General features: G+C 42.5%; 2 protein-coding genes across 3 annotated transcripts; one reads left to right on the forward strand and one right to left on the reverse strand.

The window, feature by feature from the left end:
- Nucleotides 1-722: 722 nt before the first annotated feature.
- Nucleotides 723-5,389, reverse strand: LOC120544167 (complement C1q-like protein 4). Its single transcript, XM_039777771.1, has 3 exons — nt 5,115-5,389; nt 4,536-4,679; nt 723-1,145 (listed from the first exon to the last, which is right to left on the reverse strand). The coding sequence occupies exons 1-3, from the start codon at nt 5,287-5,289 to the stop codon at nt 859-861; spliced, it is 606 nt and encodes a 201-aa protein (XP_039633705.1). The 5' UTR covers nt 5,290-5,389; the 3' UTR covers nt 723-858.
- Nucleotides 5,390-11,030: 5,641 nt separating this feature from the next.
- On the forward strand, nt 11,031-16,887 carry rps14 (ribosomal protein S14). Of its 2 annotated transcripts, none has more exons than XM_039777776.1 (5): nt 11,031-11,138; nt 13,416-13,567; nt 14,204-14,365; nt 15,190-15,266; nt 16,772-16,887. In XM_039777776.1, the coding sequence occupies exons 2-5, from the start codon at nt 13,419-13,421 to the stop codon at nt 16,837-16,839; spliced, it is 456 nt and encodes a 151-aa protein (XP_039633710.1). In that variant the 5' UTR covers nt 11,031-11,138; nt 13,416-13,418; the 3' UTR covers nt 16,840-16,887. The 2 variants fall into 2 exon arrangements, with proteins under 2 accessions (XP_039633710.1, XP_039633711.1); XM_039777777.1 differs by having other exon boundaries at nt 11,079-11,183.
- Nucleotides 16,888-26,239: the final 9,352 nt, after the last annotated feature.

The raw sequence follows: 26,239 nt of genomic DNA on the forward strand, positions 1-26,239 counted from the left end.
TTACACTGTGTTTAAGGTATGGTTACACTGTGTTTAAGGTATGGTTACACTGTGTTTAAGGTATGGTTACACTGTGTTTAAGGTATGGTTACACTGTGTTTAAGCTATGGTTACACTGTGTTTAAGCTATGGTTACACAACGTTTAGGTTTTGAGGCTTTGATCTAAGCATTTGTTTTTAGTGTGTAAGCAATGGGCAAAAACTGTATTATATATATTTCATGTGAATACAAAAATGATTCAAATAAATGTATAACACCCACAGACCCACAAACACACAAACACACCTATCAACATATTTTTCATTTTTACTTTTTTTTGTAACTTTTGTCAAGTTTTTTTCAAAAATGTTGCTTGTATGACAGTGTTGTTAACTGAAAACGTAGCTGTTGCAGTTTTATACATGTCATTTACGCTGTGAAACAGATGCAGTTTGGTTAGATTTAGGCACCAAAACTACTTTATTTAATTTATAATACTTTATTACTTTATAATAATTTATTTATTTTATTTAAGTTTATAAATCTCCTGTTGTGTCTTCATGTTAGAAAGTGAGACTGAACCGTCCAATGTCCAGAGAGTCTCATGTGGACATGGTACAGAGTTGATATGTTACAACAGCTTAACATTCTCTGTTTCTTCATACTGCTAGGATGTTAAATTTGATTATCTGCTTTCAATAAGTTAAAGTTGAAAGAAACAGATTAAAGAAATGCTCACAGATGTAATTGCAATGATATATGTTTATTTGATTAAAATGACAGAAACAAGAGAGAATCAGATCATTAATCACTTTAAAAGTTGACTTGTTTAAGACAACAGCAACCTGTGTGACTATCACAGAGCTGCTGTTTCTGTCTTACATGGGGAACAGCAGATGCCCACTGAAGGTGGTGTGGTGATTTGCGTTGTCAAACGCCACAGTGTCAGCCCACAGACTCACAGACACAACGTCTCCCACCTCCAGCAACAGCGTAACGCCATTTGAAGCAGTCCCTAAATATTCCTTCCGTTGCTCCCATGCCGTGAAAATATTCTCTGAGTTCTTGACCAATGCAGCACCTGAAGCGTGGGCGCCGTTGTCTCCAAATGCAGCGACCCACCACTCAAAGTGGTACGCTCCTCTCACCGGGGCAGTGAACACACCTGTTGGATGTTTGTCATTTTACAAATAGAAATTTCAGTAACTGTTTCAACAGCAACATATTAGTGAAATGTATTAGGGTTCATCATCAAACTATCAACTAAAATTTCTCAAAAATTTTATTCTAAGTGTCTGACAACATTATGGAAAGGATCCCTACAGAGATAGACCTTTTAGTTAAAGAGTAAGATGCATAAGGGACCCTTTGTGGATTACTCACTACCAGGGCTCGGCAGCCGGCTGCCGGCATAACTATAATATATTTAAGGTTTGAATTTTGTCACGGCACTATAAGGCATTTTTGTGAACGTCAGGGGTCTTCTTAGGAGCAGCAGCAAGCTAGCTATGTGTTATCTTCTAATGGATATGTGTGTTGAGTTATTTAAACAAACAATCGGGGAAATAAACGCGGCTAACTAGCTACACTTTCGGCATAACTATAGTATATTTGCAGTTTGAATTTCGTCACGGCACTTATATAACAGGTTCCCCAAGGTCCTACAAAGCTTAGCTAACACTTTCAATTGAATGCATTTTTGTGAATGTCAGAGTTAGCAGGAGGCTAGTTAGCTCTCATTGATGGACTCCAGCTCACCGCGGCTCTATCAATGAGACTTGCAGACAAGAGGCGTTTATTTCCCCGATTGTTTAAATAACTCAACACACATACCCATTATAAGATGAACTGGAACCTGTGGGCTGCGGTAAGAGATTGCGGGCGTAACAAGCTCCCTGACCGCGCTCTCAGTCACTCACCGGCCGGCCGGTAGCAGGAAGAGGGAGAACAGCGAGCTGCAGGCCCTGGAGCTCTGTCAGGGCAGGGTTGAGTTTTGAGTTTGCTCAATCGAGCTCACAGCAGGCCGGGGTCTGTGACGGAGGACAGGCAGGGCGGCGATGTAGCAACCCAGACAGCACCGGCCGCTGAACTCCGACACACAGTCGGATAACATTTGCAATTAGCCATGCATTTTCGTAAAGCGGCCATTATTTGAGCTTTACATAGTTGATTTCATAATTTGATTAGCCTATGTAATTGCCCGTTTTCAGTGGCAGTTTCAAAATATGAGATTTTCATAGTAAAGGGGTGTCATTGGGACTTTGAGGTTCTATGTATGTCCTATTTACCCACCAAACTGTCATTTTTCAATTATGACAAGGTAAAATCGGTTTTGCAATCTATCACCCCTTTAAATATGGGCTGTTTTAAGAAAATGTATGGCTAATTGCAAATTTGGTAAACTGTGTTGGACACACACTCCCCTTTCCCTGCCTCTCCCCCATCCCTGCGGCTGGCTTTGGAGGAAAAGCGCATTTCCTCCGCTGCATGGTGTGGGAGGATCCCCTACCTCTCCCCGTTGCTGGCAGCCCCTCGCCAGGCGCCGCGACCGGCTCTGGGTCGGCCTTTCATACTACTCGCTGCTCTCCCCGGATGCTTTGTTCCTCTCTTCAGACGCTGACAGCCAATGTCCAAACGTCCGTATTTTACGAGTTTGGAGTGAGCACAGGCCGTGGACTGCCGCTGTACTGTGTGTGGAGCAGCTGAAGTCCGACACAGTGTACCAAATTTGCAACTAGCCATCAATTTTCGAAAACGGCCCATATTTGAGCTTTACATAGTTCATTTCTGGCATAAAAAAGTCTCAGAAGTGAATTTAGTTATGCAATAGCACACGAACAATGTATACAATTTCTGAGATCTGCGCGACCTATTCAGAAGACTTCCTGACCTTAGATCAGTTGTAGGTTAGAGGTTAGGTTCAAGGTAAAAATCAGTTTTGCATTCTATCACCCCCTTAATAGTAGTAGGGCTGAGAGATTTTTTGGAAGATTTTATTTAACTAATTCAATTGTTCTGCCTCGGAAGAACAAGCCACTCAGCGGACAGTGAGACTGAGCTGGCGTATTTTTATGCTGAGCTGACGGTGGCCGATTTAAAATTTTTTAACATATCATCCAACCCGGTCCCTCCCTAGCTCACCCCCCCGGGCTCCCCACCGCTGCAGACTTCTTTGCTGGGAGGAGAACAGACTGCAGCTCCTCTGAAGCTGGATAAGCTAATGTTAGGGCTGGCTAGTTAGCTAACGTTAACTTATCCGTCTCTGCAGCCAGCACTGCCACAGTTCTCCAGTCGGCTGTTTTGGATCATCTTCTAAAACCAGTGTAGCATTAAAACCTAAAACATAGTAGAATAAGCAAGCTAGCTAAGTAACTAGCCAGCTATCCCCATTGATGGGAAGGTTGTCCCTGAAAAAAACGTGGATGTATTGTGATAAACGGTATATTCATTTAATGTGAGATCCACTCCATTGGTCAATAACTAGGATATGAAGTGTCATGTTGATTGGTGCATGTGGGCCTATTTAGCATTATATCCTAACTTATGCCCTTTTCACAAGTTACTGGAGGCTGGAATGAACTAGAGACATGAATGTTGTCATCTTAACTGATGGTGATGTGCTTATACTTATACTTGCCATAAAATATGATACCATTCGGCCTTATGGTGGCGCTATAGCTTAGGCCAAAAGGCCACACGGTGAGACCGATTATCTTGACATTTCTCACATAAGTCTAGCTCAATGTGCTCTACAAAAAGGCCTCTTGGACCATAAATATTTTTTTTTTGGCATAATTTCAAAAACAATAAAAGGTATAGAACTTTGTGGATTTTGATTCTTTCAACGCCAGAATTAGTATAGAGCCTTGTGGGACTGAGATAAAAATTAAAAAAATCATCTGGGCCTGGCTCCAGACGGGGGCACCGGGTTTCCTTTAGGCAGCGTAACTCCACCTCTTCCCTGTTGATTCATAGGGTTTTTTAACCATTCTTTGTCTGGCCCATCGCCTCAGTCAAATTTGTCATGGGAGACCCTACCAGGAGCACCAGGAGCCAGACATAACAACTCTCATGTTCATAGGGACACACAAACCCCTCCACCACGATAAGGTGACGGTTATCATCATAAAACACACTTTATTCAAAGTGGACAGAATCTAGATAAAATTATTAAAAGCCGTCGTGGTTCATCTTTTAAATGTTCCAACAATCACCACTCTGGTTTGGTTTTGGGGCTGTTTGATGTTAAACTAAAAGGATCTTACTCTTTAACTAAAAGGTCTATCTCTGTAGGGATCCATCCCATAATGTTGTCAGACACTTAGAATAATAATCAGTGATTTATGGGCTTTTCCAAATGTTTAGCAAAAAAGAAAGACGTTACTTTTTACAAAAGTGTTTACATGTGTTTAACTACGTAGAAAATATAATTATCATAGAAACTTATTTAATAAAGACCATATTGACTAAATATAATATCGCTAAACACTGGTATTCTGCCAAAATGATCATATCAGGGCATCCCTAAAATGTATTGTTATAATATCAGAGCTACCTGTGGTTGAGTTGTAGGCATTTCCGATGTTAGTGGGGACGTGTTTGAAGATCAGGGTAGTGAACGAGGGAAAGGGTCCAGTAGTTACTGATTCGCCTGGTTCAACTCCAGCCACCAGAGAGGCTGAGAATGCAACCTGTCGGACTGAGAGAGAGAGAGAGAGAAACAGACAGAAGAAAGACAGAGAGAGACAGAGAGAGAGAGAGAAAGAATGAGAGAGAGAGACAAAGAGAGAGACAGAGAGAGAGAAAGTCATTTTTTATGAAAAAAACAGTCAAACTTGTGTGACGTCAGCTTGTTGAATATGAATATATACTAGTTTCTTCTCTCCTCTATTACAGGAAACAAAACAAGACATTTGAGGACATCATCTTGGGCTTTTTGGGAAACACTCATCAACATTTTAGAGACCAAACTACTAATCTATTCATGCAGAAGATATTCCACACATTAATCCACAATGAAAATAATTGGTACTTTCAGCCCTACTTTGCTCCACTACATAGAAAAATACATATTTCAATCATTTTGGACATTTCTATACTGCTATGACACGATGCAAACAGTTCATTACTGTACCTGTAGTCTCTCTTTGCAGCAGCATCATGTCCGCCTTCAGTTGAGCCAACGAGGCGGTGATCTCTCTTAGCGCAGCGTTGATGTCTGGAGGAGAAGCCGGCTTGATTTCAACACCTTCACTTGCGTAGACGGAGCCGAGCAGCAGCCACAGCGTAAAACTCACAGAGATCTTCATTCTGTTGTATTGTGACTGTTTTCCCGTCAGGATGCGACTTTATATATTCTTGTTATGTTGAAATTGTGTTTTCATAATGTTAGGATAATTATTAACTACATGAAAGTCGGTCCTGTTATTCAGTCAGGCTGTTTGATTTGATGAAATGAGGGGGTGACCAGTTTGATCAGGGAGGCTGATGACCTCATGTGGTAAGGTTAGTGAATGGAATTTGGCCTGATGGTAAACAGATAGCGAGCTGGCATAAGGGATTGAGTAAAGGTCCATCCTTTCTGTGTATAAAACAAATGAATAACCGAGAGGTTCAGTTGATTTCTTCAGAAAATACTCTGAAGAAAGTCTTTTGATTTCATGTTATGATATTATAATAAAGCACATAACTATAAAGAAGTTTTCCAGGAGTTATTGTTGATCAGGATATATCCTTTAATGCCCACTTAAAACAAACCTCAAGAACAGCCTTTTTTCACCTTCGTAACATTGCCAAAATTAGGAATATCCTGTCTCAAAACAATGTTGAAAAACTAGTCCATGCATTTGTTACTTCCAGGCTGGACTACTGTAATTCCCTACTGCCAGGTTGCTCAAATAAGTCCCTTAACCTTCTAACACTGTTCCGGTCAAAAATGACCGATTTACACATTCCCTGTACTATAAATATGGCATTTTTTATCAGATTGCCTCAATACTTTATATCCTTCACAAAAGGCATTTGAATACATACAATTCTTGTGACTACTTTCTTTGATTTTTGAGTGATTTATTCAACTTAGTCACACTTCGGTCAAAAATGACCGCCATAGGAAATGAATGGGAAAGAGTATAATTTTCATCCAGGAGATAAAAGACATCTCCATACACACACTCCTACAACTTTCCTGTGCTTGTGTGCCCATTCTACACATGAATCATATTTTCCCCAAAAGAGCTTAGAGTAAATTATGGGAGCCCAGTGTTTTCTTGAACTACCTGCCAAACAAATTAACATTGTGTAAATTATAGGAACCCATCTTTTTCACATACTCCTTCTACTACCCCTCTTCATATGTTCTTCCACCACACCTTTCCCAAAGCAGTTTAGTGTAAATCATGGGAACTCACTTATTTCCCGTGCTTATGTGCCTTTCCCCCCACGAGAAAAACATTCCAAATCAAACAAAGTATGGATATTTTTTTTTTCTCGTGTTATATGCCCCTCCCTTCATGCGAACAACATCATATCTACTGACATACACTATATAAGCAGTTTCATGTTGCTTTGCCCTCATTTTACTCTGCAAACAACATGAAGAGGCGATAGACAGTGATAGAGGCTCGGGACTATGTTCTGGAGATGATGGATGATTAAAAAATAGAAACACAGCCAGAGCAAGAGGAGGATGTCTCAGAAGAAGACTTCCATCTGAAAAGTGGCATCACATGCCACAGGTACAAAGTTTCCATTTGCAAGGGACACTGCACCATGACTGCAATTTGCCATTGTGTGTGTGTGTGTGTGTGTGTGTGTGTGTGTGGGGGGGGGTTACACACACACACACACACACACACACAGAGTTCGTGTCAGTTCATGTTTTCATGTTGCCACTTATGCATGTGAACCACCAATTTTTGCACACACATGCATGCACGCACACACAGAAACACACACACACACATTGTAGATGTTAATGTTCTAATAATGTTCTTTTTCTAATAACTGTTCTATTAAAAATACTTTTTATCATTTTTTTTGGTATTTATGTTAAAATAAGAGCAGTTAAAATGGTCCGGTCAAATTTGACCGAAAACAGTACAAGAAGGGGGGTAGCAACAAACAGTGTTTAAAGGTAAAGACTCTCCAGCTGATCCAGAATGCTGCAGCGCGTGTTCGCACAAGAACTAAGAGAAGAGATATTTCTCCTGTATTAGCTTCTCTGCATTGGCTTCCTGTAAAATCCAGGATTGAGTTTAAAATCCTTCTCCTGACCTACAAAGCTCTAAATGGTCTAGCACCATCATATCTAGAAGAGCTCCTAATACCCTATTGTCCCACTAGAGCACTGCGCTCCCAGAATGCAGAGTTACTGGTGGTACCTAGAGTCTCTAAAAGTAGAATGGGAGCCAGAGCCTTCAGTTATCAGGCTCCTCTCCTGTGGAACCAGCTCCCAGTCTGGGTTCAGGGGGCAGAAACTGTCACCTCATTTAAGAATGAACTTAAAACTCTCCTATTTGATAAAGCTTATAGTTAGGGAGTGAGGAGTTGCAGCAAGGAGGGTGTATAACTACAGACACGGCACCCCGTCTCTTCTCTGCTTCTCTTCATAGTCGTCAGATTTATCTACCAACCCTTATAGAACTGGATCAGGTCTGCCTTGCACCAGCTCTTACTTATGCTGTTATAGTTTTAGACCTCCAGGGGACTTCCTTTGACACACTGAGCTCCTCTCTCTTTCCATCTGTGTTCACATACAGTGGGGAGAACAAGTATTTGATACACTGCCGATTTTGTAGGTTTTCCCACTTACAAAGCATGTAGAGGTCTGTAATTGTTATCATAGGTACTCAACTGTGAAGAGTACCTGTGATGATCAACGGAATCTAAATCACATTGTATTATTTTTAAGTAATTAATTTGCATTTTATTGCTTGACATAAGTATTTCATACATCAGAAACGCAGAACTTAATATTTGGTACAGAAACCTTTTTTTGCAATTACAGAGATCATACACATACTACAGTTTCCTGTAGTTCTGGACCAGGTTTGCACACACTGCAGCAGGGATTTTGGCCCCCTCCTCCATACAGACCTTCTCCAGATCCTTCAGGTTTCGGGGCTGTCGCAGGGCAATACAGACTTTCAGCTCCCTCCAAAGATTTTCTATTGGGTTCAGGTCTGGAGACTGGCTAGGCCACTCCAGGACTTTGAGATGCTTCTTACGGAGCCACTCCTTAGTTGCCCTGGCTGTGTGTTTCGGGTCGTTGTCATGCTGGAAGACCCAGCCTCGACCCATCTTCAATGCTCTTACTGAGGGAAGGAGGTTTTTGGCCAAGATCTGGCGATACATGGCCCCATCCATCCTCCCCTCAACACGGTGCAGTCGTCCTGTCCCCTTGGCAGAAAAGCATCCCCAAAGAATGATGTTTCCACCTCCACGCTTCACGGTTGGGTTCGTGTTCTCGGGGTTGTACTCATCCTTCTTCTTCCTCCAAACATGGTGAGTGGAGTTTAGACCAAAAAGCTCTGTTTTTGTCTCATCAGATCACATGACCTTCTCCCATTCCTCCTCTGGATCATCCAGATGGTCATTGGCAAACTTCAGACAGGCCTGGACCTGCGCTGGCTCGAGCAGGGGGACCTTGCAGGGGACCCCCTGTGTTACTAATGGCTTTCTTTGAGACTGTGGTCCCAGCTCTCTTCAGGTCATTGACCAGGTCCTGCTGTGTAGTTCTGGGCTGATCCCTCACCTTCTTCATGATCATCGATGACCCACGAGGTGAGATCTTGCATGGAGCCCCAGACCGAGGGAGATAAAGTAAAAAGTACAATATTTCTCTCTGAAATGTAACGCAGTAGAAGTAGAAGGTAGGATGAAAAGAAAAGACTCATGTAAAGTACCTCAACATCTGTAAACACACACAGACACACACATACTCATACAGACAGACACACACACACACACACACACACACACACACACACACACACACACACATACACATACAGACAGACACACACACACACACACACACACACACACACACACACACACACACACACACACACACACACACACACACACACACACACACACACACACAGACACATACACACACACACACACACACACACACACACACACACACACACACACACACACACACACACACACACACACACACACACACACACACACACACACACACACACACACACACACACAGACAGACACACACACACACACACACACACACACACACAGACAGACAGACAGACAGACAGACACACACACACACACACACACAGACACACAGACACACACACACACATACAGACACACACACACACACACACACACAGACACACACACACACACACACACACACACACACACACACATAACCATACAGACAGACACACACACACACACAGACACACACACACACACACACACACACACACACACACACACACACACACACACACACAGACAGACAGACAGACAGACACACACACACACACACAGACACACACACACAGACACACACACATACTCATACAGACACACACACACACACACACACAGACACACACACACACACACACACACACACTCATACAGACAGACACACAATACACACACACACACACACACACACACACACACACACACACACACACACACACACACACACACACACACACACACAACGACACACACAGACACACACACAAATCCTCCATCATAACAGCAATGCTCCAAGGTCCAAACGCGCCTGGCTTTTAAAGGGAATGGGAGCTGATCTCTGATTGGTTGATTGCATTTTACGCCCCAAACACACCTCTGATTAATGAAGACACTAAGAACAACCCTTTAGAACCAGGCGCCCTAAACACGGACACTTTTTACTGCCGTCAAAACTAGCAGAAGTGGATTCGTACACGCCCTAAACACACCTGCACCAGGCACTTCACACCATGCACTTAGATGGTTAATATAGGGCCTCAGACTTGGATTACTCAACATACAAACACAGTCTAACAGATGGACAGATGTGTGTGTGTGTGTGTGTGTGTGTGTGTGTGTGTGTGTGTGTGTGTGGTTCTAACCTGTGTGTCTCACTCATGGCCTCAGGCCTCCAGACGAAGCAGCCGTCTCTGTAAGTAAAAGTAAAAGGCAGCGAAAAGGGGACAAAAAGGCGACGAAAAAGACACATGCAGGCAGGCCAATCAGGAGGGAGCAGGCCAATCAGGAGGGAGCAGGCCAATCAGGAGGGAGTTGCAGTAGTCTAGACGTGAGATGATGAAAATCAGATTAGCTCTTCATAAAATATAAACTTTTTGTATTTGTAGCGCCCTCTAGGGGCCAATCTTCACCAAACCAAATGTGTTGGCGAGCCTCAGAGGGTCACACCGAACAAGAATCTAAAGTTTCTCATTGATAGCATTTAAAGGTGCAACATGTAATACTATTGGACCGTTAATTTGTGACTCACCTGTAACAACCTTTCAGATATTAATGCTTAATGTTGATGACACAGTCAGAGCAGATGAACTGATGAAGTTAGTTTGACTTTTATTAAAATATATCAACAAACGTTCAGCAGCAACATCACGTTCATGGAGGTGTTTCTGTTATTTAGTCCACCCTCATTAAAGTAATTTAACTGGGGTGGAAGACTATAAAGTAATTTATAACAAAAATTAGAAATATGATATTTATACATTAAGGAAATTAAGATATTTTTCATAATAATACATATATTAAATTAATAATGTTAAGACTTTGTGAGTTTTAGTAAATAAATCACAGTGTACAATTTTCTCCAAATTATAAATTTTAATTTTTTCATTTGTTTAGTTATTTTTTTTATTTTTTATTAAATTTTAATTTAAATTAAAAATACATAAAACGTTAATAAAATATTATTATACATATTATATGTAAATATTTTATCTATAACTATATATTTTATAATGTTTATATAGTATATTATATATAAATAAGAGCGTGTGTTTCCTGTAGTGACCGCTAAGCGGCAGCAGCAGTCTCTTCCCGCGCTTGAACGCGTCAAGGAGACGTCATCTTTGGCCCCGGAAGCGGAAGTTCTTTCCTTTCTTGTTTCTGCTTCGTATAGAGACACACAGCGGTGAGTTCTCCTCTCACTCTAATCCGACTTTAATCTACTTTTCAGGTGAACATCCGAGTATTTAATGTGTCTGAGAGTGATGTGTGATGATTATACTTTGTGTTCGCGGGGAAATTGTGTCTCTGAGTGAAACTTAATGTCCGATTTTAGACGTTTTTCTCTCCATGTTTCTGTGTGTGCGCTGCAACATGTCGCCATTTTAGCTCCGAACGGAGAGACTCCAGATTTATTTCATTCACTAATAAAAGTCTGCGGAGTCAGTTATTTGGTGTATAAACTGTTGAAAGCAAAGCAAGTGAGATTATTTTCACGCGAGACTTGAAACTATCTCACCTTTTGGTTTGTCTCGCGCGCAGTTTATCGATCTATCAACCCAAATATGTATCTATGATTAAACTTAATGTGTAGCTGCTAGCTAACTTACATTTAGTGTGAACCGGACATCTCTGCCGGTTTAAATGCAGTTTTAAAATCGGGCACCAACCAAACTCAATGCATTTTTTGGCTGATTTAAGGAAACTGCAACTTTTGAGATTTCTGTTAAAATGTGTGTTTTGCGGATGGAGTTTGGTGCATGCTGGAACTGGATCCGTCAGTTGTGTTAATGTTGGTGGAGAAGCTAAACATAAATTATCTGTTATGTTTAATTTAGTCTCTATAAATGAAGATCTTCCATAAAAGCTCTAATAAAGGAGTAATACTAGAGTGTAAACTGCCTTTTGTGTCTTTAAACGGACACTAACTCGGGCACCAACCAAACTCAATGCATTTTTTTAGCTGATTTAAGGAAATGGCAACTTTTGAGATTTTAACTGTAATTTGTTGAACTGTTATATTTGGTGTGAATCTAACCTTACAGTAGTCTTAAACGCTCAACATGTGTAGTAGTTTAGACTCAGTTTTATGCCATTAAACCCTCTGATTTTTAAGAACTGAAGTCTGTTAGCATCTCTGTTAGCATTGGTGTAGTTTAGCCGGAGTGTAACCCAACATGTGGGCGGTTTAAACCGGTAGATCCATTACCGGACAGACTGTAGATCACTTTGACCTCCTCTAACGTTAGATATAAAACTCCAAACACAGGACAGGTGTGGTAGAAGACCTGATCCTGTCTAGGAAACAGTCTGACAGCAGGGCAGGTGATGCTAACATCAGCGAGCTGACCGTCTGCAGAGTGAAAACGCCAATAATACATATTTAAATATAATTAATGCAGGTTGTACAGTGTGTCCTTAAGTGTTTATTTTTGACAGAAGTGCTGTTCAGACGTATAGTTTGAGTAAAACCTGAGTTACTGTAAGTTTGAGTTAAAATGTGTGTTTTGCGGATGGAGTTTGGTTCAGGCTGGAGCTGGCTCTGTCTGTTGTGTTAATGTTGGTGGAGAATCAAAACATAAATCACCTGTTATGTTTGATTTAGTCTCTATAAATGAAGATCTTCCATAAAAGCTCTAATAAATGAGTAATACTAGAGTGTAAGCTGTCTTTTGTGTCTTTAAACGGACACTAACTCGGGCACCAACCAAACTCAATGCATTTTCCCCCGCAAAATATTCACTTTTATTCTGAAAATATCAGGACGATCTGAAGGTATTCTGTAACATCCTGTATGCTTTACCAGTGAGGCTGTTGAAGTTGGTATTACATTAACTCTAAATGGTCTGAAAGCCTTTTAAATGTAACGTGTGTAAACATGGGGACCCCTGAATAAAGTTAGATTTAAGGTTTGGTTTCCCAGACGATGGCTCCTTGTAAAGGGAAGGAACACAGACACAAACACACAGAGGTGCGCGCGCACACACATACGCACACACAGACAGAGATGCACACATACACACACACAGAGATGCATGAACACACACACACACACACAGACATAAGGAAAAGACAGAGCAGGCGACAAACTCAGAAAAAAATGCTGTTTGGTTGGCTGGTGTATTATAATCTAAGTGTTAATATGTGGTGTGTGTGACTAGTGTATTATAATCTAACTGTGTGTCTGTGTGTGACTAGTGTATTATAATCTAACTGTGTGTGTCTGTGTGTGACTAGTGTATTATAATCTAACTGTGTGTGTGTGTCTGTGTGTGTGACTAGTGTATTATAATCTAACTGTGTGTCTGTGTGTGTGACTAGTGTATTATAATCTAACTGTGTGTCTGTGTGTGTGACTGGTGTAATGTAATCTAACGGTTATGTGCTGTGTTTGACTGTGTAATCTAATGTAAGTGTGTGACTGTATTATAATGTGTGCTGTGTGTGTGTGTGTGTGTTGCAGACAATGGCTCCTCGTAAAGGGAAGGAAAAGAAGGAGGAGCAGGTGATCAGTCTGGGTCCTCAGGTAGCTGAAGGAGAGAACGTGTTCGGAGTCTGCCACATCTTCGCCTCCTTCAACGACACCTTCGTCCATGTCACTGACCTCTCCGGAAAGTAAGGCTCCCTCCCTCCTCCTCTTCTTCTTCTTCTTCTTCTTCTTGCTGGAGCTAAGAGAAATGTTCATCTTTCTCTCTCATCACACACACAAACACAGACAGACTCACACACACACTTTACACATACGTAGAGACACACTCATAGTTGTCTGTGTTTCTGACTTTTTGTCTTTTAATATTCCAGCTTTCCGCCATATTAGTCTTAACTTATTCTGAGTTTTTTGCTTTAATTTACTTAGACTTTTCATTTAGACTTAATAGTCTGAATCTCTTAATATCTTCTCCTCCTCCTCTCTGGAACCCACATACTTTATCTTTCTCTCTTAATAGACACACACACACTCTTACACATACATAGACACACTCACACAGACACACACTCATGGCTGCCTGTATTTCTGACTTTTTACCTTTTTAATATTGCAGCTTTCCTCCATATATTAGTCTTGAGTTTTTGCTGTAATGTTCAGACTTAATGTCTCAATCTTTAGAGAGTTTTACTGTAAATATTTCAGCTCTTTGATCTAAAATATTGAGACTTTTAGTCATTGAAGAGGCAGTAGAACTTATTTTTCAGTATCCTGGGCAGGCGGTGTTGTTGTACCTGTGTTCTGATTGGCCGGTGTGTTTCCAGGGAGACGATCTGCCGTGTGACCGGCGGCATGAAGGTGAAGGCCGACAGAGACGAGTCGTCACCGTACGCCGCCATGTTGGCCGCTCAGGACGTGGCTCAGCGCTGCAAAGAGCTCGGCATCACGGCGCTGCACATCAAGCTGAGGGCCACCGGGGGGAACAGGTAACACACACACACAGAGATACACACTCTCACACACACACACACACAGCACATCAAGCTGAGGGCCACCGGGGGGAACAGGTAACACACACACACAGAGATACACACTCTCACACACACACACACACAGCACATCAAGCTGAGAGCCACCGGGGGCAACAGGTAACACACAGAGAGACACACACTCTCCTGTCTGTCATGCTTTCTGTCTGTGTAACCGTCTGTCGGCTGTGTTTACATTTTATTAAATATCCTATAAAATGACTCCAGTAACTGACAGGTTTAGGCAGTAGGAGTTGTAGTTTTATTTGTCTTTGGACTAGAAGCTGATTGGTTTCTCTGTTGCTCCATCACTGTGTCAGCAGTAATGAAATTGGTGATTAATTGGTTAATGGTTTAATTGATTAATGGGTTAATGGACAGTTTCTTTGCATCTGGCCTTTTTGGAGCAAATATAGGTGCTTTCATCACCAGGTCACATGATCAATCACCAGGTCACGTGATCAATCACCAGGTCACCTGATCAATCATCAGGTTTTAACTCCCATCAGATTAACTAGATTAATATCTGACAGACTGTAATTTAACCAAAGTCTGAATGAAGTTGCATCAGTGTTTGAGTGTAGACTGAATGAGATAATTAGTGCAAAGATGAGTCAATGTTGGTTATTGATCAGAAGTTATTAATGAGATGCAGAAGTTGCTGATTTGTGGAGGTTGCTGATTGGTGGAGTTATTGATCAGAAGTTGCTGATTGGTGGAGTTATTGATCAGAAGTTGCTGATTGGTGGTCGTTTAACCGATGTGGTTCTGCTGTGTTTCAGGACCAAGACTCCCGGTCCAGGAGCTCAGTCTGCTCTCAGAGCTCTGGCTCGGTCTGGGATGAAGATCGGACGCATCGGTGAGAGGACACACACACACCTACCTAGAGACACACACACCTACCTAGAGACACACACACCTACCTAGAGACACACACACCTACCTAGAGACACACACACCTACCTAGAGACACACACACCTCACACGCCTACCTAGAGACACACACCACACACCTACCTAGAGACACACACACACTCACACACCTACCTAGAGACACACACACTCTCACACACCTACCTAGAGACACACACACTCTCACACACCTACCTAGAGACACACACACTCTCACACGCCTACCTAGAGACACACACACTCTCACACACCTACCTAGAGACACACACACACTCTCACACGCCTACCTAGAGACACACACACCTACCTAGAGACACACACACTCACACACACCTAAGAGAACTAGGCACACACACCACACGACCTAGAGACACACACACACTCACACACCTACCTAGGGAACACACACACTCTCACACACCTACCTAGAGACACACACACCTCACACCACCTAGAGACACACACACTCTCACACACCTACCTAGAGACACACACACACTCACACACCTACCTAGAGACACACACACTCTCACACACCTACCTAGAGACACACACACACTCACACACCTACCTAGAGACACACACACACCTACCTAGAGACACACACACTCACACACCTACCTAGAGACACACACACACCTCACACACCACCACACTACCTAGAACAAACTCACACACCTACCTAGAGACACACACACTCTCACACGCCTACCTAGAGACACACACACTCTCACACACCTACCTAGAGACACACACACACTCTCACACGCCTACCTGAGAGACACACACACCTACCTAGAGACACACACTCCTCACACCCACCTAGAAAACAACTACCTAGACACACACACCTACCTAGAGACACACACACTCTCACACACCTACCTAGAGACACACACACCTACCTAGAGACACACACACTCTCACACAGAGACACACACACTCACACAGACACGCACTCTCACACACACACACACACTCTCTCACACAGAGACACACTCACACACGGAGATAGACACACACCTAGAGACACACACACACACATGGAGATACACACACCTAGAGACACACACACACATGGAGATACACACACCTAGACTCAGTTTTATGTCATTAAACTCCCTGATTTTTAAGAACTGAAGTCTGTTAGCATCTCTGTTAGCATTGGTGTAGGTTAGCCGGAGTGTAACCCACCATGTGGGCAGTTTAAACCGGTAGATCCATTACCGGACAGACTGTAGATCACTTTGACCTCGTCTAATGTTGGATATAAAACTCCTAGAGAGACACACACACATCTAGAGACACACACACACACACACCTAGAGACACACACACACACACACACCTAGAGACACACACTTAGACAGACACACACACACCTAAACAAAGTCTGATCCCTGTTTCTTCTTCTGTGTCTGATCCCTGTTTCTTCTTCTCCTGTGTGTTTAGAGGACGTGACTCCGATCCCGTCAGACTCCACCAGGAGGAAGGGTGGTCGCCGTGGTCGCCGTCTGTAACCTGACCCCCCCACGTCTCCATGACAACAATAAAAACGTTAAAGTCCACCCAGGCTCCGACCTTCATTATTTCTCTTCTCAGTCTTTCTAACTGAAATCTTAACGTCAGAGACGTTCAGTTAAACAGGTTTTAACGTTTTAGGAGCCGAGGCAGCAGGTTCAGGTTCAGGTCTGAACCTGAATCTACATTAACAAAAGTAGTATTTACCAGTAGGAACTTTAAAGTGCCCATATTATGCTCATTTTCAGGTTCATAATTGTATTTTGAGGTTGTACCAGAATAGTTTTACATGGTTTAATTATAAAACGCAATGTTTTTGTAGTTCTGCACATTGCTGCAGCGCCTCTTTTCACCCTGTGTTCAGGTCTCTGTTTTAGATACAGAGTGAGACCTCTCACTGCTGGAACATCTTTATCAGGCGCACATGCTCAGTAGCTAGGTAAGGACTACATGCTCAGTAGCTAGGTAAGGACTACATGCTCAGTAGCTAGGTAAGGACTACATGCTCAGTAGCTAGGTAAGACTACATGCTCAGTAGCTAGGTAAGGACTACATGCTCAGTAGCTAGGTAAGGACTACATGCTCAGTAGCTAGGTAAGGACTACATGCTCAGTAGCTAGGTAAGGACTACATGCTCAGTAGCTAGGTAAGGACTACATGCTCAGTAGCTAGGTAAGACTACATGCTCAGTAGCTAGGTAAGACTACATGCTCAGTAGCTAGGTAAGGACTACATGCTCAGTAGCTAGGTAAGACTACATGCTCAGTAGCTAGGTAAGACTACATGCTCAGTAGCTAGGTAAGACTACATGCTCAGTAGCTAGGTAAGGACTACATGCTCAGTAGCTAGGTAAGGACTACATGCGTCAGTAGCTAGGTAAGGACTACATGCTCAGTAGCTGGTAAGACTACATGCTCAGTAGCTAGGTAAGACTACATGCTCAGTAGCTAGGTAAGACTACATGCTCAGTAGCTAGGTAAGACTACATGCTCAGTAGCTAGGTAAGACTACATACTCAGTAGCTGGGTAAGACTACATGCGGTAGCTAGGTAAGACTACATGCTCAGTAGCTAGGTAAGACTACATGCTCAGTAGCTAGGTAAGGATACTGCTCAGTAGCTAGGTAAGACTACATGCTCAGTAGCTAGGTAAGACTACATGCTCAGTAGCTAGGTAAGGACTACATGCTCAGTAGCTGGGTAAGGACTACATGCTCAGTAGCTAGGTAAGACTACATGCTCAGTAGCTAGGTAAGACTACATGCTCAGTAGCTAGGTAAGACTACATGCTCAGTAGCTAGGTAAGGACTACATGCTCAGTAGCTAGGTAAGACTACATGTTCAGTAGCTAGGTAAGGACTACATGAGCTAGCTAGCTGTTTCTCTAACTTCAGTCAATACAAGGCAGGATTAGCCGGGAGACTTCTTCTAAACCAGGAATACCTGCAGAACAGGGACATGGAAGTAGTTCTTTTGGAGATTATGGTGAACAGGACACATTCAGAAACCGGATCTCACTCAGAACACCATGGATGGATTAGTAAAGTTTGTATGAAGCACCAGAGACACTAAATAACTCCCCATATCACCAGAAATGTATAGTTTTTCATAATATGGGCACTTTAAACATTTAGATGAAAGTTAAACAAATGTGAAATGTTTTTTTTCCTTAAATACTCAAAATGACAGTTTGGTGCAGAAACCTTCAGCATCTAAACACAGAGTTGGTATGAACAGATTTAAACTTGGAAGTAAATTAATGGAATAATAAAACATCTGGACTGCCACTCCACCTGTTCCCATTATTGTGTCCACCCCCCAGCAGGTGCAGTAGAGTGTGTCGGCCAGCAGGAGGCAGCAAAGTACCGAGTCAAAATCCTCCAAACAGTCAGAGAAAACTAACTGAAGAGTGGAAATATTTAGACATTAACTGAAAAAAAAAATCTATGAATAAAAACGACAATCAGGTTCCTGTTAAGGTTTATTTTGTAATTGTTTTATTTATATATATATATATATATATATATACATACACATAGTTTGACTCCTTGTGTTACAGATTGTAAAAAAAGCAAAGGGTGGCTACTTTGAAGAATCTAAAATATAAGACATGTTTTCAGTTATTTCACTACTTATAATTTCTGTTATAGTTCATATATTCCTTATGTTTTATTCATTATAGTTTTGATGCCTTCAGTGAGAATCTACAATGTAAATAGTCATGAAAATAAAGGAACACATTGAATGAGGTGTGTCCAAACTTTTGGCCTGTACTGTATATATATATATATATTTTACAATCTGTAACACAAGGAGTCAAACTAACTTCTCTAAGAAATAAGAATCATTTCAGACACAAATGTACTTTATTCACATGCTTTTATTTTGAAAAACTATCTTTGACTTTTTTACTGCAATGTTGCATTTGTCTAATTTGAAAAAAATGTTTGCTGTTTTTTTTGTCAACATTTTTGTGGCTTTTTTAAACATTTTAACATTTTCTTCCATCAAACTCTATAAAATTGAATAAAACCCCCAAACTGACAGAGAGTAGTGAACTGATGATTTATTCATCTCGTGAAGAGCCTCGTATGGAACCAGAAACATTTTATTTTTTGGTTTGGTTGAAAGAAACCCAAATTAAGAGCCAGACATTTCATTATTCACATGCTTTTATTTTGAAAGGGTCCAATATCTTTGACTGTCTTACTGCATGTCGCATTTGTCAAATTCTTTTGGTAATTTTTGTGGCTTTTTTTTCAACTTTTGTCGTGTTGTTGTCGACATAAAGTTCCTTAATCACTAAAGAGTTTATCAGATCAAGAGAAACAGATTCCTGTGTTTTGGGTTTATTGAGAACGTAAACTATAATATATATAATATAACTATTGTTAGGATGTTAATCTGAGGGGCCGTGTTCAGGCCGCGGGCCACCAGTTGGACTCAAACCGGTTCCTGCCGGTTTGAGTCGATGGTTCCTCGGCTCATTCACCACCACCAGTGTCTGGGCTCCATCAGGGGATTTGTTGGGGTTTCCTTAAACCCTTTAGGATATTTGGGTTCGATGGAGTCCAATCTCCAGAGACTCGTACATTTACATGTTTGTATGTACAATAAATATGTTCATAATTGCAAAGAAGTCTCTCCTGATTGAAATATCGGTTGTGACTTTACTCTGTGTTGTTTTTAATTTCATGGCAGAATCTACTTTTGCTGTTTTTAAACATTAATTAATAAAAAGTAATAAAAGGTCATAGTATAGTATGTCGAAAAAAAGTCATAAAAAGTCATAGTGTAGTGGTTTTGGACATTTCTGTTTCCTGTTGTGTTTATTGTATCCTGTGTATATTTTGTGTATAGTTCTGTTCCCTTTTATGTATTATGTTCCGTTTCCTGTTTTATTTTGATAGTGTGTTTTGTGTCTTGTCGTGTCTAGTTTTACTTCCTGTGTTTTCCCGCCTGTGTGATTGTCTGATGTGCTCCAGCTGTTCCCCAGCCCTTGTGTCACCTGTCCTGTGTTTCCTCGTTACCTAGTTTATTTAGCCTTTCCTGTTTCCTTTGTCTCTTGTCAGATCGTTTTGCGTCCTTGTCTGGTTAGTTTGTGAGTGTCTGTGTCAAGTCTTGCGTGTTTCTGTTTGTTCCTGGTTTTTTACTCCCTTACTTTTTTGGATGCCTTTTGTCTTCATTTTTTGGAATTGGTTTTTGCCTGCTGCTACTCCCACGTCTCCCTTGGTTGATTTTGTGTTTAATTAATAAATCTCTGAGCTCCAACCATCTCCTGCCTTCCTGCCTGGTCTCTGCGATTGGGTCCTTGAATTCCCTACCATTGCAACACATAGTATAGTATGTCTGAATGTGTATGGCTGAAAGCCTACACATCTTCCGCCGAAGGCTAAAAACACATCTCTTCCGACTACACCTCGGTTAAAAAACAAACAAAAAAAAAACTCTTTAACCTGCACTTTTGTTTCCTTGTAGCTTAGCTTATTTAAAGCTAATGTACTTGCACTTACTACTTGTTGTGTAGAGTTTGGACCTTCTCAGTTGAATGCACTTAATTGTAAGTCGCTTTGGATAAAAGCGTCAGCTAAATGACATGTAATGTAATGTCGAAAAAAGTTATAAAAAGTCATAGTATAGTATGTCCTGTGTGTGTGTGTGTTTTGTGTGTGTCTGTCTGTGTGTGTATGTGTCTCTGTGTGTGTGTGTCTCACCTGTCTGACAGCGTGTTCATGTCCCAGTCCAGCGTCCGGTCCAGAACACAGGTACGTGTTGGGGGGGAGGTCGTGACCTTCCCCCTCCAGCCCAGAGCCGTCGGCCATGTTGAACACCAGAGGACTGTCGGGCTGCTCTCACACACACACACACACACACACAGACACACACAAACAAACACACACACACACACACACACTCAGTTTAATTACTCCAAACGCATCAGCTGATTCAGTTTGTAAAATGAAGGTCGATATCAACCTGCTCCACACACACACACACACACATAAACAGAGACAGACACACACACACACACACACACACGTTATGCTACCTTTTGGGGACCCTTGTAAAGAAGCCTCTCTGCGGGGACAGGAGGACTAATCCTCCACAGATTATAAATCTTTTGTAGCGTCACATTTAAATATCTCTGGAAACAGGTGTAAACAGGCTCTGGTTACCTGTAGGTCTGGGTAGTATCGACCAATCACGTGTAAACAGGCTCTGGTTACCTGCAGGTCTGGGTAGTATCGACCAATCACGTGTAAACAGGCTCTGGTTACCTGCAGGTCTGGGTAGTATCGACCAATCACGTGTAAATAGGCTCTGGTTACCTGCAGGTCTGGGTAGTATCGACCAATCACGTGTAAACAGGCTCTGGTTACCTGCAGGTCTGGGTAGTATCGACCAATCACGGGCTGTGGACCAAAATGTCTTTGATACCAGAGCAAAGTTTTTGGGTTTAGTTCTCAGCCACATCCTTCATTATTAAGTTAATGAATTAAAAGAGAATGAATTAATAAAATCATGTTGCAGATTCATCAGGCTGCAGCCATCCATCCTCTCAGTGGGTCTGTGTGTGTCTGTGTGTGTGTGTGTGTGTGTGTGTGTGTGTGTCTGTGTCTGTGTGTGTGTGTGTGTGTGTGTGTGTGTCTCTGTGTGTGTGTGTGTGTGTGTGTGTGTGTGTGTGTCTGTGTGTGTGTGTGTGTGTGTGTCTCTGTGTGCGTGTGTGTGTGTGTGTGTGTGTGTGAGTGTCTCTGTGTGTGTATGTGTCTCTGTGTGTGTATGTGTGTGTGTCTGTGTGTGTGTGTGTGTGTGTGTGTGTCTCTGTGTCTCTGTGTGTGTATGTGTCTGTGTGTGTGTGTGTGTGTGTGTGTGTGTGTGAGTGTCTCTGTGTGTGTCTCTGTGTGTGTATGTGTCTCTGTGTGTGTCTGTGTATGTGTCTCGTGTGTGTCTCTGTGTGTATGTGTCTCTGTGTGTGTCTCTGTGTGTGTATGTGTCTCTGTGTGTGTGTGTCTCTGTTCGTATGCGTGTGTGTGTCTCTGTGTGTGTACTGTGTCTCTGTGTGTGTGTCTCTGTGTGCGTGTGTATGTGTCTCTGTGTGTGTCTCTGTGTGTGTATGTGTCTCTGTGTGTGTGTCTCTGTGTGCGTGTGTATGTGTCTCTGTGTGTGTCTCTGTGTGTGTATGTGTCTCTGTGTGTGTGTCTCTGTGTGTGTCTCTATGTGTGTCTCTGTGTGTGTTTGTGTGTGTGTGTGTGTGTGTGTGTGTGTTCATGTTATAATTAAAGCAGAGAATGAAATGATGAATGAAGTGAAGACAAAGAGAGGAGGAGGTCAGAGAGGAGAGAAAGTTTACAGGATAGAGAGAGTCTTTACAACCAGAGCCTCAAACTAACAGTCCACCACGTGGGTGAAAGTGCCACGTTGGCAGGTAGTACTAGTAGTAGTAGTAGTAGTAGTAGTAGTAGTAGTAGTAGCCAATGAGAATTGAGTGATCTACCCAGGTCTGGGTAGTATCGACCAATCACGTGTAAACGGGCTGTGGTTACCTGCAGGTCAGGGATTAGTTGTTATTCTGTATTTGGGACCGGGCTAGAGTTGAGTTTAAAAAAAATCTATTTTCTGATTACAATTGTTTTTGATGTGAATGACCCGATATAGATTAATAAAACCCAGAATGCATCTGTGTCTGTCTCATCAGAAACCAGAAGACCTGAGGACTCCATCAGTACCAGCTGTGTGATGCTTAAAGTTGTCGGAACCTAACAGTTTTGATGAAGACTATTCTGTGAGGCCTGAAGCTTCCCCTGAGGCCAAAGAGCGGCCTGTAGGGAAGTCCCCAGCCTGTGACCCCTCACTCCTAACAAAGGAGCCTCCAAAATGGAGATTGTCCCTCCAAGACATGAGGAGAAATGGCAGACTGGTGGAGGGCTTGAGAACTGCAACGACGAGTTCTCACACCTTCGTTGAGTTCGGGATTTCTGATTGGCCGCGGCTCCTTGAACGCACCACTCGCCGCCAGCAGACGGCGGAGGGGAGATAAAAGTCGCCGTAGGTCACAGCCCGGGGCTCTTCGAGGTTTCATTGCCGTAAGGAGACGCATTGTTCAGCGCTGTTCGAGAATCAACATCGTGTCATTCGCTGGTCGAGTGAGACGTTTGTATCGTTCGTGATACAACCGGGTCCTGGTGAATACGAAGCCGTGTTACACCAAATCTGCAGAAGGGGTAAATCAGCCCCGTCTCAAGGAAGAAGAGACAACCCGTTTTTCTTGCAAGTCGACTCGGCCGTGTTTCCGCTCCACTGCCTTGGACGGTACGGGCCGTTAACCTCTGGCGAGAGGTAAATTTCAGTTCTGTTCACCGGAAAATCCGCTGAATAAGCTAACGGACTGTACACCAAAAGAAAGAGGCATTTATGGTTCTGGGCAGACTGGAGAACTAGGGTGTTTATTAATGAGTTAAAGGTATTGCTGCTATTTTGTTTACCATTAATGTGTGATCGGACCGCTGCGTCCTATGTGCTGTTGTGAAGAATATCACTGATCCAGATATTGTTGAAAGTTGTGTTGAACTGTAGCTGATACTCCCGCCGAGGAGAAATTACTGTACGAGGAAAAGAGGGGCAGGGGGAAAGGGGGGGGGAAAAAACTCTTTACCGTTAAACAAACCTCAGATTCTGCTATAACGCCACGTTAAGTGAGAATCTCGAGTAAAACGAAGAGAGCGGTTAGTCCCGTTACCCCAGAGATCAAGGTTTTAAGTGTTTGTTTCATAAATCGTGTTTTCCCTCCTTTCTCTCGCTCTCTCTCTCTTTTCCTCCTAACACACACATACAGGCTAGCCACGTAGCTCCCGAGCTAACGCTGCTAGTTTAACCACGTGGAGTTGTATAGAGCTAACACATAGCCCTAGCATATGGTATAAACGCGTGCGTTACCTAGCAACCCCCCCTCGGCTTCTTCAGCCCCTCTCCGTGCACCCAGCACCACTACCGCCCCCTTGAGGCTGAATAGTTATGTGCAGCTCACCGGAGTAGCCATTTTGGTAGTCTTTGTGTTAGACTACATTTTGACACCGCCCCCTCTACTGCCACTCACTCTCTCACACATACACACACACACACACACACACACACACACACACACACACACACACACACACACACACACACACAGACACAGACACAGATGTGTCCACGACACATGCTGCTTTGTTTTGCTTTGTTTTGGTTGTGATATTGTAAAAGGGTATATAAGTTTATTATTGAAGGATTACTGATTGGCTACTGATAATTGTGACGTTAATAAATCTTATTATACTTAAATAGCAGTTGTTTGTGATTATTTATGGACTTATTGTAATAATTGCTGGTCGTACAGATCCGGGCTCGAAATCACCCCTTCCTTTGTTCCCTTTTAAAGGATTACTACAGAAATGTGACTCTGGCGTGCGGAACATCCTGGTAACCACCGGCGACAGGTCCTGGTAGGCGGAGCCAGCTGACTGACAGGTGAGGTGAACCAGATCTGCAGACAGAAGAGAGAGTGTCTCAAACATCAAAGAGTAATTCAATTAATCTTCAACTAGTTTGATAATCGATGAATCAGTTTGATAATCGATGAATCAGTTTGATAATCTATTAATCAGTTTGATAATCTATTAATCAGTTTGATAATCTATTAATCAGTTTGATAATCTATTAATCAGTTTGATAATCGATGAATCAGTTTGATAATCGATGAATCAGTTTGATAATCTATTAATCAGTTTGATAATCTATTATTATTATTATTAAATGTGAACAGTTTCTAGTTTCTCCTCTGGGACAGAAACTCAAGATCTCTGAGTTGTGGACAAAAAACTTTTCACAATTTTCTGACGTGTGGTGTGTATGTGTGTGTCTTTGTGTGTTTGTGTGTGTGTGTGTGTGTGTCTGTGTTTGTGTGTCCATCTGTGTGTGTGTGTGTGTGTGTGTGTGTGTGTGTGTGTGTGTGTGTGTGTGTGTGTGTGTGTGTGTGTGTGTGTGTGTGTCTGTGTGCATACATGTGTGTGTGTCTGTGTGCGTGTGTGCGCGTGTGTGTGTGTGTGTGTGGCGTGCGTGTGTGTGTGTGTCTGTGTCTGTGTGTGTGTGTGTGTGTGTGTCTGTGTTTCTCTGTGTATGTGTGTCTCTGTGTGTGTGTGTGTGTGTGTGTGTGTTCTCTGTGTATGTGTGTGTGTCTCTGTATGTGTGTGTGTCTCTGTGTGTGTGTGTGTGTGTGTGTGTCTCTGTGTATGTGTGTGTGTGTGTCTCTGTATGTGTGTCTCTGTGTTTGTGTGTGTGTGTGTTCTCTGTATGTGTGTCTTGTGTGTATGTGTGTGTGTGTGTCTCTGTATGTGTGTGTGTGTGTGTTTGTGTCTGTTTTAGTTTTAAAGCCGTTCAGGCCCACTAACTCAGTAACCAATCACGCTGCTGCAGCAGCACAACACAGCAGAAAGAAAAGATGATGACGGTGATCTGACAGGCGGAACACACACACACACACACACACACACACACAACACACACACACAGACACACACACACACACACACACACACACACACACACACACACACACACACACACACACACACACACACACACAGACACACACACACACACAGACACACACACACACACACACACAGACACACACACACACACACACCACACGCACACCCACACACACACACACACACACCCAACCACACACACACACACACACACCCCCACCCACCCACAGACACACACAAATATACATATATACACACACACACACACACACACACACACACACACACACACACACACACACAGAGCTCCATAATATAACTATAATTTCATGTATCGGCCTACAAGGGGCAAAATGGTTGAATCTGGTGAA

The sequence above is a fragment of the Perca fluviatilis genome, chromosome 16 (assembly GCF_010015445.1).
Source record: "Perca fluviatilis chromosome 16, GENO_Pfluv_1.0, whole genome shotgun sequence".
NCBI lineage: Eukaryota > Metazoa > Chordata > Actinopteri > Perciformes > Percidae > Perca > Perca fluviatilis.